Source organism: Lytechinus pictus, unplaced genomic scaffold (assembly GCF_037042905.1).
Source record: "Lytechinus pictus isolate F3 Inbred unplaced genomic scaffold, Lp3.0 scaffold_20, whole genome shotgun sequence".
In the NCBI taxonomy this organism is placed as follows: Eukaryota; Metazoa; Echinodermata; class Echinoidea; order Temnopleuroida; family Toxopneustidae; genus Lytechinus; species Lytechinus pictus.
Genome location: NW_026974141.1, coordinates 4,439,241 through 4,456,548, shown reverse-complemented (window position 1 = coordinate 4,456,548; position 17,308 = coordinate 4,439,241). Strand labels below are relative to the sequence as shown.

Genomic DNA, 17,308 nt, shown 5'->3' with positions numbered 1-17,308 from the left:
AATAAACAAAACAAAACAGAAACAAAATGAAGCAACCAATACATCCATAGTATTAAGAAAGGTATGCTTTGATTTGTTCCCATCTCCTTAAGTGCACCCCAGCTTCCCCCTTTTAAACGCTATTTGATATTCCGTATCTCTATACTCTTTAACCAAATGTGTCACTTTCTGTACGGTTGGATATATTCCACGTTTTCTTGAACTAAAAATAACATACTTAATTAAGAATATAATACAGTTTATTAAAGTTACTCTTGTAGTATTTCCAGATATCCCCATGAAAATTGTTTTCAAACTGTCACTGCCAAGTTCATTCAGTTATAATATTTTACTCATCTCTTCCCATAATCTCTTAACTTCAGGACAATAAAAAAATAAATGTTGGTAAGACTCAATTTCTTTTTTACAAAAGGAACACAAATTATCTGTCTCAAAACCAAATTTAAAAAGTTCCCTTTTCGTGTACACAGATCATTGTTGTATATAAGCCGAATGAAAACAGCCCCCTCTTTCGATGGAATTATGCATACATAACGCTAGGAACGTTCTATTAATAGAACGTTCCTACTTCAATTCACAATAGTGTGCTTTTACCATTGTAGCACTACGAGTAATTTGTATCTAACTGCACAGTTGGCTTCGTTGTAATAGTTCTTGTGGTTGGAATTTAATTAGATCTCTTAATTTAGCGATGGCTGGGAAGTAAAAAATAATACGAGATGTTACTATATTTTTATATAGATAAATAATTCCCCGAGTTTCGTAATTTTGTCAAATTAATGAGATAAAAATTACATCTAACAGAACGAGTGACAATCTATCCCAGCCACATGAAGTTTATCGTCGGTGCATATCGTCTGCTGCTATTCGTTGAGTTGCCTTCAGGTTCGGATTACATTCACTTATTTGTAAGTACAGTTTTATCATTATCTTCCTTCTTCATAGTCACAGAAGTAAGAGACTCTGTCTGGACAGTGTGGTAATTCATTTTCATGAATTCAATTTGGCCCGCGCGGTGTAGCTAGCACTTAGCAGCTGCATGAGTTAGGTAGCGAATCGGCATGTGATCGTGTTGCAAGTTGAATTGTCCGACTCATCATCATCGGCGTAATTCCCCCAATTTACCTCCAACTACGTCACTTTGTTGTTCATTTCATCATCATTCTCTTCATCTACAAAATCATCAATTTGAAAATCCAAATCTAGATAAAATTCTGGGTTTTCTTTCATTTCGTGATCGAAGTATTCAGTGACAGTGTGGAGAAAATGTACCCTCGCAACAGGTTTTGCATGCAAGTGGAGCTTCACGTGGGAGAGCCAATCACGCATCTCGTACAGAAAGTGACGTCATCAAATTCAAGTCAATTCAGAGACCGATGCGAGGCATATTTCGGAGAGGCATTTTGAGCGTTTTTTAATCGGCGATTTTCACCTTATGTATTATTTTCGTTATTTTTGAATGACCCACTGATAATCCCCACATCATTACCTTTCCATTGACATATAATAAGACAACATTCATAATCAATATAGTTCTCCTTTAACTTCATGTGGACACACATTTTGTAGGCGATGCCTCAAGAAATACGATCTAACCCACCAGGACCTTGATCACATGGTCTGTCCTCTCTGCAGAGAGATCACCAAGTTGTCCAACAACCGTGTCGATGATCTCCGCCTCAATGTCTCTATCAACGGATGCGTAGACGATTACCACGCCAAGTGCGGAGGGATGAATGCTGTCCTTGAGATGTGCCAGAAATGCACGACTTGCAAGTCTCATAAAGACGCCGTGTCATTCTGCAGAACATGTAATTGTTATATGTGTGATGAGTGCTTACATTGTCATCAACATCTTACCACGTTGTTTGCCGGTCATGAGATCGTCTCCATGGATGATGTCATCGAAGGGAAGGTCAGCATTGGTCATTTATTCGAGAAGTGTTCCATCCACATACAAGAGAACAAAGATATGTTTTGTGAGGATTGTAAGGTCCACGTCTGTCACAAGTGCGTACTCGTTGATCATCAAAATCACAAAATCAAGAACCAGGTTAACTTTGAGCAGGGGTTGCGAGGAAAGGTAAATTTATTCATAATTATCACAGTAAAAACGCTGTTTAAAATACAACTTTTTCAACCTTTCATTTATTTTGTTCAGAAGTTTAAACAACTAGACTTAATTTTTATTGAGAATCAAATATTAAAACTCAAATGAGCAGTTTAAGAGTTTAAACACTTTAAAATGTCTACTTAAAAAAAAAATCCTGCAGCAGAGTCTTGAGAACACCTGCAATCTTACTGCACTTTGTAATCTTACATGCATTCGTGTAAAATTACAGAAAATAGATATTTGGTGTATATAACCTTACAAATTTATTGTAATAAAACTGTTTTTGCCCTTTTTAAAACACACTGATCTGTAAAATTCCATAAAAATTGTATAAAATCTGTCCTGTCTTAAAAATTTACAAAATGATTTGGTTACTTCTTTCTGTAAAATCTGTTTTTTAATTTTTCTTCTGCAAAATTTTCTGTTTTTTCTAACAGTGTGGGTAGATTAAACGTGGTTATAAATACTGAGGGTGATCATTGATGTCGATGATGAAAATTAATCAATTGATAAGAATAAACACCAAAGATCATACCAGTTTTTATAATGATTATGATGGTGATGACGATAATAATGATAATCACAATATCAAGATATTAGGAACATTAACACAGTAAAAATAGAAAAGATAATAACAATAATAATAAAATAATGATAATGATGACGGTAGCAGGAATAATATAGGTTATGATACTGGTATAATGAATGAGAATACAGAAATAAATTTTGATAAAAAAATAACAATAATTATAGATGGTGTTGAATACAGATTGATAATTATATATAATTTGTAATACTAACATCAGTATAAAAAATATTGCATTTAATCCAGTTCTTTATTCTTTATGTTGAATTACACTGATGATTAGTATCGTTATTGTTTCAATATGACATACAATTGTGTAATTAAGTTGTCTCTCTTCAAGCTTATTCAGAATATCGTATGTCATTCTGTATGATTTATCTTTGTTTTAGAGTATTAGTATTTCTTATTTTCACCTATATGGAATTTTATTTCCAGATCTAATTCGTTGTTTTTACTCATCACTTTCAATTCGTAGGTGACAGACCTTGCTCAGCGATGTGCCGACAAGAAAGCAGAGCTGGAGAAGAACATTCAGAACATAGAAATTCAACGTCATGAGGTACACACTGCAGTGCAGACACTACTAGATGATGTCAGGAAAGCCTACAGCATCAAGGCCAACCAACTTGATGAAAATCTTCGAAATCTGATCGAGCAACTAAATGGCTTAAAACATAGTTTTGATGACGACCTCAATGTCTTGAAGTCAAAAGATCGACAGAGGATCAAGAGTATTTGTAGTTCAATTACTTTGGTAGATAATGACAGACTGGGTCATCTTGAGACAGACACTCTATCTGCTCATATCTTGCTCTGTGAGGAGCTGGATGCCATGCTGAAGGGGGTTACTGATCACACTTCTGCGGAAGCTATTAAGAAGAAAGCAAAGGGGAAGAAGGTTCAAACCAGCAGATGATACTCGTCTTGACCTCGGGACCATCTCAGGATCAGATCCCAAGATGGAAGTCATTCAGTGTGTTGATCTACGGGAAGGGATGTCCGGTATGACAAGGCACTCCCGTAGCACTGTCGCTATCGGGTATGGGTGGAGTGCACTGGGTATTGATATCATTGATTAAAATGGTGGACAACAGCAGTATAGAAACACACCCTTAAGTGACATGAACTGTTATGATCTGGTTTTGCAACGGGACGGGGCGTTATGCGTGTCGACTGGTGCTACAAAAGCCCACATCTGCTCTCCCCTTGGCTCCTGGAAAGCAAAAATCCACGTGACAAACAATATGATTAACTATTATCTCAGAGTTAACAGTAGTTCATCAGATGAAATCACTATTACTTACTTAAGACAACAAGTCAATATATATGATCCGACAGGATCCACTCTTAAATGCACTGTTCAAACAAAACACACGACGGGGCAGGTATCAACCACCAGGGCGGGTTTGATCGTCACCAGTTCATGGTGTTGCGATCCAAGCGATGTGACGGTCTATGACAGGGATGGGAATGCTGGTGAGTCTATACAAGCTCCACTGGGTGTCTACCTGTATGCTGCCGTGGATGAGCAGGACAGGGTGTATGTAGCGAGTGTTGATAGGAAGAATAGTAGCGTCGTGATCAGGCTCTATGATCTTGATGGTCTGAACCTGAAGGAAAAAGTTGAGTTCAATGCACTTAATATGACATTCGACTATGATTGGTGTAACTTGGTTTCCCTCTCCCCAGACATGCTCGCCTTTGCTTGTTACAAGAGGTTATATTTCATCAAGGTATCACTGTAATTCACGTTATATCACACCATGTAGTATGGAAACTGACATGCTTTCATCCTTCCACAAAATCTACTTTAACACGTGTCGATATTCAATACTACAGTACATGTATATTACTTACCATGTGATATCTTCATCCAATGATAAAATCAGTTAATGTGATATAGATACAGTACAATTTACAATACAATCCAATTTGCACAAATTTTCCGATTATTGAATATAGTATTCAATAATAATAATGGTCTTTATTCGGCATCAAAATATCATTGGCAGCCAATTGCTGAATTATAAATGTTTGTACACGGTAAAAAGATTCACATATAAATTTGACAGAACAGTGTACAAAATATGCAAAATACAGAATATAGATATGAAAAATATAATTAATCGTTATTCACAAGAAAGGGCGGACTCCATCCAACCTTGCAAAGATAACTAGAAAAAAGGAAACGTTTGATTTGATTAGTCTGCAACAAACATAGGCATATCATGCTTAACATTGTAATTATCAAGTGATAGCAAAATTACTAACTTAAAAACAAAAATATAATTATATAATATATTTATTGAACATATAACAAAGTAATCAGCAAATGTAATTAAAAATAAATCAATAGAATCACTATCATACATACTACTGAAAATATAAGGGGTATAAACGGGAAATAAGTAGAAAGAGTACACTCTACAGTGTTGGACCATTCTGCTTTCCCTTCATACGAAATTTTCGTACCATGTCCATCATAATAGACGGGTCAATATATGGTTTGACCCGGAACAAATTGCAACAAATGATTTTTCAACGGTGTTTTGTACTATTTGACCTCAGGAATTAACATACTAAAAATCTACCAAAATCCGCAATATGGGAAAGTAGTAATTTTTAAGATGGCGTCCAAGATGGCCGCCATTCACTGAAAATGGATATAACTCAAGGGTATGTGATGTTGATGTCTCTACCATGGTTTTGAAAGTCAGAAAATTAGTTACAGGGACAGTCAGTGGTCTGGTATGTCGAGATTCCAAGATGGCTTCCAAAAATCGGAGTCTAAAATGACTGCTGTTATTATAAAAATTGACATTGTTCATTTAAAATCAACCACACTATGGTTTCATGGTTGAACTGGTTACATGAATATGCAGTTGTCCAGTTTGCAGTTTGCCTAAAAATCAAAGAGCATTTTTAAAAAAGGCATCTAGCATGACTCATATCACTCAATAATGGTCTACAATATCTATCTGTTAGTAATAATGTTGGTGTCTTAATTTTGGTATGAAGGGTCAAATAATACATTCGGACAAGAAACAAGGATGGTTAGTATTCCATTTTGTCAAAAAATCCATGGCGGATTCTAAAATTCCATAAAAATGGGTGCTGTTACCAACTCATGAAACAATAATGATAATGTATCCCCATGCATTGAAGTGTAGGCACCAAGATTATTTCTCACAGGTGGATATTGTATGAACTATATCAATATTTAAGTTACAGCAGTCACTTTAGAACCAATTTTTAAAGAGCCAACTTGGATTTTATGGCAAAATGGATAACTGCATATCATGGTAACCAGTTCCAAAGTATCTTTTGACCCTTGAAACCCTAGTGTAGATACCAAAATAATATCCACAATGTGTATTTGTAATGTTCTACATCCACATTTAAGTAACAACAGTCATTTAAGACCCCCATTTTTTAACCATCTTCAATTTTCGGACATACCTAACACCTGACTGTCCTTTCAACTTAACCCAATCTATTTCTTGACCCTTTAAACTCTAGTGTAGACAGTAAAATTATATCTCCGAGGTGTATTTCTAATAAACTGTGTATAATTTTACGTAACAAAAGTCAATTTACACCCCATTTTTTAAGTCATCTTGGATTTTTAACATACAAACAACTGACTGTTCTTGCAACTTATCCTAGTGTATTACCTGACCTTTTAAACCATGGTTTAGACACCAAACTCATATTCCCCATACAGATACTGAACAAACTATGTCATTTTATAAGTAACATCAGATATTTTTTCACTCCATTTTTGGAGACCATCTTGGAATTTTGGACATTGGATCACTGACTGTCATTGTAACTTATCCTAATGTACTAGTTGACCCTTGTAACCAGTGGTTTAGACATAAATTCACATCTCCCAGGCCAAATGAAATGAGTTATGTCCGCTTTAAGTATTAGCAGCCATTTCAGCAACAATTTTTGGAACCCATCGCAGATTTTTGCACATACCAGACCACTGGCTTTCCTTGTTACTTGTCCCAATGTATTATTTGACCCATTTAACCATGGCATAGACACAAAAATCATATTTCTGGATATTGAACATGCTATGTCGGTTTTTAAGTAGCAACAGCAATTTTAGACTCCATTTTTGGAAGCCATTTTGGATTTTTAACATACTGGACCACTGACTGTCCTTGTAACTTGTCCCTATATCTTGTTTGACCATTAAAAACATGGTATAGACACCAAAATCATCATATGTCCCCGGCGGATATGAAATGAACTATGTCTATTTTGATTATCATCAGCCATTTTAAACTCCATTTTTGGAAGCCATCTTGGATTTTTGGACACTCCAGACAACTGGCTGTCCTTGTAACTTGTTCCATTGTATTACTTTACCCTTAAAACCATTTAGTGGAGCGGTTATGTGACAAAAAATGGCCAAGATGCTCGGATCTGGCAGAAAGTGTGAAATTTGGCATACAGGGGTATTTTGGGGCGCTGATTTAAAAAATTGCCGGCCCCAAGCGATTTAACCATCGGGTCGGCCGCCATTTTGAAATCGAAGATGGCCGCCATGAAATATCATTAAATGTCAATTTCTTGAGTTTTACATGGCATGTGACACTGAAATTTGGCATATAGGGGTATTTTGAGGCACTGATTTCAAATATTGCCGCCCATCAGCAATTTGACCATTTGGTCGGCGGCAAAATGGCCGCCATCTTGAAATCCAAGAAGGCCGCCATGATATATTATTGCAATCATTTTCTCGAGTTTTATATGAACTGCGGTATTGAAATTTGGCATATAGGCTTAATTTTTGGGTGCTGATTTCAAATATTGCCGGCTCCAAATGATTTGACCATCGCGTCGGCCGCCATTTTGAAATCCAAGATGGCCGCCATGAGAAATCATTAATGTCATTTTCTTGAGTTTTACATGACATGTGACACTGAAATTTGGTATGTTGTGGTATATTTAGGCACTGATTTCAAATATTGCCGGCACCCAGCAATTTGACCACTTGGTCAGCGGCTAAATGGCCGCCATTTTGAAATCCAAGATGGCCGCCATGAAAAATCATTAAATGTAATTTTCTTGAGTTTTACCTGATATGTGACACTGAAATTTGGCATATAGGCTTAATTTGGGGTGCTGATTTCAAATATTGCCGGCTCCAAGTGATTTGACCATCGCGTCGGCCGCCATTTTGAAATCCAAGATGGCCGCCATGAGAAATCATTAATGTCATTTTCTTGAGTTTTACATGACATGTGACACTGAAATTTGGTATGTTGGGGTACTTTTAGGCACTGATTTCAAATATTGCCATCCCCCAGCAATTTGACAATTGGCCGGCGGAAAAATGGCCCACATCTTGAATTCGAAGCTGGCTGCCTTAGAAATATTGCAATTATTTCGTTGAGTTTTATATGATCTGCGGTATTGCACTTTTACATATAAAAGTAGTGTGGGGAGCTTATTTCAAATATTGCTGGCCCTCAGTGGTCTGATCCCCTGAGTCAGGGTTATACGGGCCAAAGATATTCATTCGAGCCAACCCATTTAATTCTCAATTCTTAATTTTGATATTGCTGATTGACAAAAATGAATGAATATGATTGATAATCTAACACTGATTCTAGGGAGGGTAACTTTACTGAACTTCCTTTTTTTTCAAATTGGGAAGATATATCACCACTTTGGAACTATTTTAATACTGGCAGGAGAAGTATTTCCATTTTACTGTATCAAGTGATGAATTTGATCCTGTCAGGTGTAGTCTTCATAAATGCCGATTTGTTTTTAAAATGAGCTGGTCGAGGTACCCTTTTCTGGTCATATATGGAATGTAAGACATATCCTATCCACTGGACAGGTAGTAAACATTCAATTCTCGAATTTCATCCTTTTTTTTTTTTAGAGCGCCTTTTTAACACACGAGTCTATGGGAAATGTTTTAGGCCCGTGATACCTCAATTCAACTTTCAATTCAATTCATTTATTTTCTCTTTCAATCTTTTTACATTTACAATGATAGTTCAATGTACATATTTACAAAATATAAAATTTAAATCATTTTTTATAATACAATAATACCATGAAATCGAAAGGGAAGGAGACCAACTAAAAAGCAGAGCTTGTAGGGTGAAGGCCCCCTTTTATAAGTAAATTTTATGAATAAAAAATAGGATAAAATAAAGAAATAAACAATATATATATATATATATATATATATAATGAATAGAAAATAAACAAATAAAAATAAGAATGAATAAATTATAATAATAATAAATGATTCAGTATACACTTTATACAGAAATCATAAAACGATTAAACATATATACAAAGAGAAATTAATAAACACATTTACATATTAAGTTCTGAATTACATTACTTTGGAAAAAAACGATAATCTAATATGAATTCAGAAGATATTTTTTAAGTTTTCCTTTGAAATTTTGTATTGAATTACATTGTATAATATCCTTTGAAAAAGAATTCCATAATTTTGGACCAGTAAAAACAAATATTTTCTGTGCAAACGATGTTCTATTCAGAGGTAAATGAAAGGAACTCGCCTGGCGAGTGAAGTGCTTATGAATTGTATCATTTTTTTACAAACATATTATTAAAAGGTAACGGTAATTGTTTATTGATAAACTTGTACATTAACTGTCCGAGTTGAAAAGAATATAAATCTTTAACCTTCAAGACTTTATTTCTCAAAAACAGAATATTTGTATGTGCCCTGAATTCTGCATGACTAATAATACGAATCACTCTTTTTTGTAAAATAAAAAGTCTATTAATTTGAGAATTCGTTGCATTACACCACGCTACAACTCCGTAATTCAAGTAAGGTCAAATTAACGTTGAATACAATGATAATAAAATATAATGGGGTAAGAAGTAACTTAATTTTCTAATGACACCAATGTTGCGAGCAATGATTTTACAAATATTATCAATATGTGCTTTCCAAGAAAGTTTTTCGTCAATGATCAGTCCCAAAAATTTAGTAGATCGCACTCTTTGAATGACAGTATTATTTAAAATTACATCTTTTGGTACAGTCGTAATCTTGTTGCTAAATAGCATGTAGCTAGTTTTTTCTAGGTTAAGAGAAAGCTTGTTAGCTGTTATCCAATTGGAAACATTTTTAGTTGGTCGAAATGGCAGCCATCTTGAAATCCAAGATGGCTGCCATGCAAAAAATCATTAAAAAAAATCAAGTATCATAATTATAACGTAGGTATTATTTTGAAATTTGGCATCTTGGGGTATTGAAATTTCCCCCCAGTAATCTGTCCAATAGATATGCTGCAAAATGGCCACCATCTTGAAATCTACAGAGGATCGACTGTCATGAAAATTCATTAAAATAATTTTCTTGAGTTTTAAATAATTTGAGGCATTGCATTTTAGACATACAGGCATGTTTTGGCCTGCTGGTTTTAGAATTTTGCTACCCCAGTGATTGATCCACCGGGTCAGCTGAAAATGACCGCCACTTTGAAATCTAAGATGGCTACTACGAAATATCTTTCAAAAATGTTTTCCTGAATTCTACATTACCTGTGACACTGTAAATTGGTATTATAAAGCAAAAACTTGTATTGTATGTTAATTTCAAATATGGATAGATAATGAACATATAACACATAACACACTTTACTTTATTTTAAATTCCCATATGACCCATCATGACACAAAGGACATGATTACCTAGCTTAGTTCTAAATATTGATTATTGTGGGGGGAAATAAGTACAATATGACAATAGCACGAATCAAAATTCATGTATGGTATAACTGATGGTAATCCATTTATTATTGCTATCAATCATTTATATGCTAGACGGTTGACAGTGAATCTTACAGATCTCCAGGAATTACTTTGGAACGATTCAATTGATAACCATCGTGTGTTCGACAATCTGACAATGGGAGCATGTTCGCCTCACAATCGGGAGATCAAGCTCCGACAACATCAGACCAAACGATGTTAAAAGAGGGGAGTTTCTTCTACCCTGATTGGCGGTCAACGAATTAAAGGGGAAGTTCACCCTGACAAAAAGTTTATTGAAACAATAACAGAATAAAAAATGAAAAAAATATTGAAGGTTTGAGGAAATTAAATCACATATTTAAAAAGCTATTGGAATTTCATTTAGTGTATTTGTGACGTCAGATGCAAGCAGTTCCCCCATGTTTCTTATAGTACAAAAATCAATGAAATGTAGCCTCCTAAAAAAATGAAATGTTTTTTATTGAACCCTCAGTATATCAACAAACAAATTATTTCACACCTGCTCCAGAAAGAAAAAATGTACCCATGATGAACCATTTATGCATTTTATATCACACAACATAATGGGGCAGCTGCTCGTACAGTATATGACGTCACAAATCAAAAACTTAAAATTCTGATATCTTAGATGGATTTAACATTATATCTTTTTTATGTCATATTTTCTTGTGTTTTTACAACAAACTTTTCTCCGGGGTGAACTTCCCTTTTTAAGGGATAGAGCAACGTCCGATGTGGCGCTGCTAAGTTGCTGCCGGCTCACGATCTACAGGGTATGGGCAAAATAAATTTTCGGAGCATTTCTGTTACTGAATTCTATTTTGAACAATAAAATATGTATTATTATCATCCATCATTAATATTAATTCATCTTCATCATCATACCACTATATAACCATTAGTACTTCAATTCTGGAGCAGTTTTCTTCATGTCGATTTGTAATAAAATATCACAATTATTTGAGCAATATTCTGAAACCAGCAGGCCAAAAACCTGCCTGTATGTCTAAAATGCAGTGCCTCAAATTATTTAAAACCAAGAAAATGATTGTAATGAATTTTCATGACAGTCGATCCTCTCTAGATTTCAAGATGGTGGCCATTTTGCAGCATATCTATTGGACAGATTACTGGGGGCAATTTCAATATCCCTAGATGCCAAATTTTAAAATAATACATTACGTTATAATTATGATACTTGATTTTTTTTTATGATTTTTTGCATGGCAGCCATCTTGGATTTCAAGAAGGCTGACATTTTGCTTCTGACTCGGGGGATCAGATCGCTGAGGGCCAGCAATATTTGAAAAAAGCACCCCGCACTCCGTCGATATGTCAAAATGCAATACTGCAGATCATAAAAAACTCAAAGAAATAATTTACAGCCTCTCAACAGAAAATGATTGTTCCGGATGGTTATTATTTAACCAAAGCCACTTCAAATGTGTAACTGCAGAAGAAGCTAGCTGGTTTGTGTATTCATGGTGCTTCATACTTACGTAACATCTATATCAGCAATTAAGGGTGCCAAAGTATTATAATCCTTGCAACGGACAAAGATGTGGTTGTGTTGGATTTGTTTTCAGTGCCAATACAATGGGTTTTACTCACCATTATAATGTTGTACACCATTCAAACTTGGTAACCATATTGGAATTCAAAATAGCATCTATTTATTATGGTTTTTTTCATTGATCAAGGATGCAAAGATCAAGTTTTTCTCCTAATTCAAAGTGTTAAAGGCCATACGTAAGACTTGAGCAAATTATCTTTCATGGCGGCCATCTTGTATTTCAAAATGGCAACCAAACAGGGGTCTGACAATAATCAGTGCCTAAATATTCAGGGCCAGAGTTCATGTAAAACTCAAGACAATTATCATTGCTTTTAATTCATGGCGGTCATTTTGCCGAAACCCGATGGTTACATTGCTGGTGGCCGGCAAAAATCAGTGCCACGTACTTCTGTATGCCAAAGTTTGGGGTCATATATAATGTAAAATCCAAGAAAATTATTTTGATATGGTTTTTCATGGCAGCCATCTTGCCGCTTAACTGATGGTCAGATCACTTGTGGCTGGCAATATTTGAAATCAGCACCCAAAAATAGGTATTTTATTTGCCAAAGTTCAGAGCACATGTAAAATTCAAGAAAATGATTTTTAGTGATTTTCATGGCGGCCATCTTAGATTTTAGGATGGCGGCTGACCTGGTGATAAGACTATTTGAAATAAGTGCCCTAAACTACACCTACACTGTATATGCTAAAGTTCAATACCATAGCTCATATAAAACTAGAGAAAATTATTGCAACGATATTTCATGGCGGCCATCTTGGATTTTAAGATGGCGACCGTTGTGCCGCTGACCTGGAGGTCAAATTGCTGGGGGTCGGCAATATTTGAAATCAGTGCCTCAAAATACCCCTATTTGCCAAGTTTCAGTGTCACATATCATGTAAAACTCAAGAAAATGACATTTAATCATTTTTATGGTGGCCATCTTGGATTTCAAAATGGCGGCCATTTAGCCGCCGACCAAATGGTCAAATTGCTGGGGGCCGGCAATATTTGAAATCAGTGCCTAAAAATACCCCTATATGCCAAATTTCAGTGTCATACGTCATGTAAAACTCAAGAAAATTACATTTAATCATTTTTCATGGCGGCCATCTTGGATTTCAAAATGGCGGCCGACCCGATGGTCAAATCGCTTGGGGCCGGCAATTTTTGAAATCAGCGCCCAAAAATACCCCTGAATACCAAATTTCACACTTTCTGCCAGATTCGAGCATCTTTTTCACATATCTACTGGACTAGTTGAATAAAAACCAAATTAAAGCCACTTAGATGAATTGTGGATTTTCAGTCTACGGCAGCCATTTTGGGCGCCATCTTGGACTTGCCAGGTACACTGGATGGCTTACAATTCACTTTAGCCTTTATTAACATTTTTACCCCTAGACCATGGATTATGAACCGAAATAGGATTCTTGGGTGGATAATGAGTCAATTGAATCCATTTTGAGTGAATGGCGGCCATCTTGAAAATTACCACTTTCCCGGATGCGGATTTTGGTAGATTTTTAGTATGTTATTTCTGAGGTCAAATAGTACAAAAAACCGTTGAAAAATTATTTGTTGCAATTTGTTCCGGGTAAGGGTATTTCTGGTCGTAAATTGACCCGTCTATAATTGCCTGTTCGCTATTTGCATATTATTCAGTTAAATTATCGTGGATGATTGACTGATAAGATCCTTCCTTTTGGACCGTCTAGAAGTTTCTTGCTTTTTATTTTCGGAAAGGGAAAGATACCAACCTCTGATAACAATTTATTTGGGGGGAGAAAACAACATTTGCCGATAAAAACTTATCTTTTTAAAAGGTATTGTTTCATAGTAGTCTTGAAAATATTTCAATTACATTTCCTTTCTTCTGAGAGCGTTTACAAGACATCTAAAGAATTTTTTGTTTTCTTCATTGAATTTGTCATTAGTCCCTCTGAAAAGGAATGATAGCAATATAATAGTACTTCGTATATTGGTTAACAGGTGGAGATATGAATATATAATTTATTCGTATATTAGTGAACAGGTGGAGATATGAATAGATAATTTATATTCATTTGTCAAAATAAGCGTGTATTAATATAATCTTGATCTCAATTTTTATATACATAATATTGCATATAGAAATAAAATGTACTACAGTGTAAAGTATAATTACAAGTCTTGCATTATCTTTATATTATGGTGTAGAGGCTTTCTAAGAATTATGAGCGAAAAGTTATACAGATAGATTTCACTATCTTTAATTTCAGATTAAGTAAACGATTGCTGTTCGACTAGTATACTCAGGTTTTTTATTGCCCGGTGTTCTCTCTCTACCTTCAAGTGTGTAACCACGATCGCTTCAGATCCCAAAATTTGACACCCATTAAAAATTCCTAAATTTGAGCAGTTTTAAAAGAATATTTATGCAATCGTTATCCCGAATTTTCACCTAACAAATTGGTGTAAAAAAAAAACTAAACTAAACCACGCCATATTTCGAAATTCAAAATGGAAGTTTAATCAAGCAAAAATAGATAATTGTAAACTTTGATCTGAAAAAAAAATAGCAACTAGCTTTTTTTAGTACAAGCCCCAAACGACAAAATTCTTTTCGATTGCGAGTTCAGGATCATGGAAACAGCCTTTCTTTAAAGCTATGCAAAAAACTACTTTTTACACACTAATTCGAGATAAAATTAACGTAGATGGACAACTCCAGGTCGATTTGTGGTTATTTTCTTTTAAACATTTTATTGTACTTTGAATTCGATGTATAAATGATTGTTTTCTTGTGTAAATATCACGATTTATATTTTAGAAATGCATGTTATCGTGTTACTGCTCTCTCAGATGTTAGTGTATGAGATTATCTTGTATATAATTATGACCTATGTTTAGAACGACTCTGTTTGTCCATTGGGGAAAGAGTATATCAAAAGTAAATTGATTACAAAATTTATAGTTTTATAATTTCGGTAAGGTTTGTATTAGTTTATAATATATATTTCCTGATGCCGTGAATGCATCACTATTAGTGACTATGCGTAGCTATGAGATGAATGTATTTTGAATGTATAACCAGTGACATCAGGGCCCCGTAACACAAATTTGAAAGAACAATTCTGATTGGTTCCTATTCAGTCTAGTGAGCAAAATACGCATGCAAAAGCGATCCTGATTGGCTATTTCATTTAGCGATTAATCGCCAACCTTTGTGTTATCTCGCCTAGTTAGTTCAACATGAAAAAAAGAACAAATGGGCGTCATGTTTTGAAATGCACTTCTGGGGCCTGTTACACGAACTTTAACAAGCATCTAAAATGAATATCTCTACGATTGATTGAATCGACTACAATGTACAATTAATCATGAATACCAAGCATACGATCAATCGCTAACCTTTGTGTTTATACGGGACCCTGGTAGACTTATAATACTGTTTATATGGAAATGGTATAGGTATATATAAAATATAAGAATATAGAAAAATATCTTAACTCGTAATATGCTGACTGTATAATAAATATCTTGTTTACCTAAATAAAGAATCACCAATACAGAAGAAAGGCCCCTAAAGTTGCAAATCATTACTACATTATACATATGCTACATTTTGATATTCGATTGTGTTATTCTCTTAGGCCTATATGTATTAGAATGCATATATCAAAGCAACGAGACAACAAATGGATATCCGATTATTTTATGAGATATATAAATGGTGAAGATAGAAAACGAGGGAAGAATATTCCGAGAGGACAATCTAGATTTTTCTATCTAAAAACGACCAATGTATATTTGAATAGAATTGAAGTATATCGAGCATATAGCTATTATTCCTTTTGAATTGAATCAATGGATTTCTCTTTTCATTAAATCTTAAATATAATAAAATTGAATCGAGTCAGTTCAAACTTTTAACATGTTGAATACTAACTACATAGAGCGCTTGCCAAAGAATGAAGGGGGGTAGTCGGTGTGTGAGAGAGAGGGGGAACGAGAAGAGAGTGGAATATGAAGATGATTTACTTAAAACCAAGCACTGTTTATCACTAATTTCGGTTGAAAAAAAAAATACATGTATAGTTAACACTATCAGATTCTGGTAAAAAGTTTTAATAGATAATCAGTGAGACACCAACATGAAATCTGAGGGTTTCTAGTAAAAAAAAAAAGTTGAGGAGGGGGTGTCATCTCGAATACATTTGTGTTAAATTTGCTAATGACGGCTTACGGTACACGGGTATGTGATAATTATAAGCGTCATAGCGACGAATGTGATGGTATATGATTATGATAGACGATGTGATGATGGTGATGATGATGGTGGTGGTGGTGATGATGATGATGATGGTAATGATGATGGTGATGATGATAAAGGTAATGATTATGATGATAGATGATGATGATGGTAATGATCATGATAGGTGATGATGGTGGTGATGATGATAATGATGATGATGGTAATAATTACGATGATATATGATGATAATGATGATGATGGTAATGATTATGATGATAAATGATGATGTTGATTATTTAAATGATGGTAGCCGTGGTGGTGATAGGGCTGGTGGTGATGGTGACGATGATGACTATGAAGATGATGATGATGAAGGTATTGTTGGTCGTGGTGGTATTAATGTTGATAATTTTAATAATAGCTGTGGTGAAGATGATATCGATGATGATGTAATGATGATGATAGTAATTATGATGATGGTGGTGGTGGTAGTAGTGATGAGAATGATGACGACGACGACAATGGTGATGAAGATAGTGGTGTGGTGGTGGTGATGGAGATGGTGGTACAGATGATACATAATGGTTAGTTTCGGTCATATTCGCTCATTTGGTTTACGTAGCAGACGATGCTAGCCTGTTAGTATATAGTATACTTACGCAGACCCTATTGCAAATCAAAATCAATTTCGGACTCGATATTTGCTTCCTCAAACTGTAGCTATATTATAAATATCAGTAGTCAAAGCTTTATAGTACAAGAACATTGTTACTTTCAACATTAAATGCGTTAATAAAGTTTGATTAGACTGTATTAATTGTTTCAAATAAAAAGGGTCTCGGAACGGAAACTATCATACGTTAGTCACGTGACGTTGTACACAGAAATATGCCATGTTCTGCCTGCTCGATCTCAAAGTTTGGGGGGAAAAATGAGATGTAACCATTATACCAGTCATAAAGTATTATAGATCAAACTGTAGGTTATCTATTTAGCATTGAGATGACAATCAATCT

At 34.8% G+C, this 17,308-nt stretch overlaps 1 protein-coding gene across 1 annotated transcript; it reads left to right on the top strand.

Annotated features, from left to right (window-relative positions):
- The first annotated feature begins 1,891 nt into the window (after positions 1-1,891).
- Positions 1,892-3,615, top strand: LOC135157929 (tripartite motif-containing protein 66-like). Its single transcript, XM_064115132.1, has 2 exons — positions 1,892-2,083; positions 3,175-3,615. Exons 1-2 carry the CDS (start codon positions 1,892-1,894, stop codon positions 3,613-3,615), a joined length of 633 nt encoding a protein of 210 aa, XP_063971202.1.
- The last annotated feature ends 13,693 nt before the right edge of the window (positions 3,616-17,308 follow it).

Coding starts and splice junctions, on each gene's coding strand:
- LOC135157929 (XM_064115132.1), top strand. CDS start 1,892: ATGGATGATGTCATCGAAGGGAAGGTCAGCATTGGTCATTTATTCGAG. Junction 2,084..3,174: donor AGCAGGGGTTGCGAGGAAAG/GTAAATTTATTC, acceptor TTCAATTCGTAG/GTGACAGACCTTGCTCAGCG.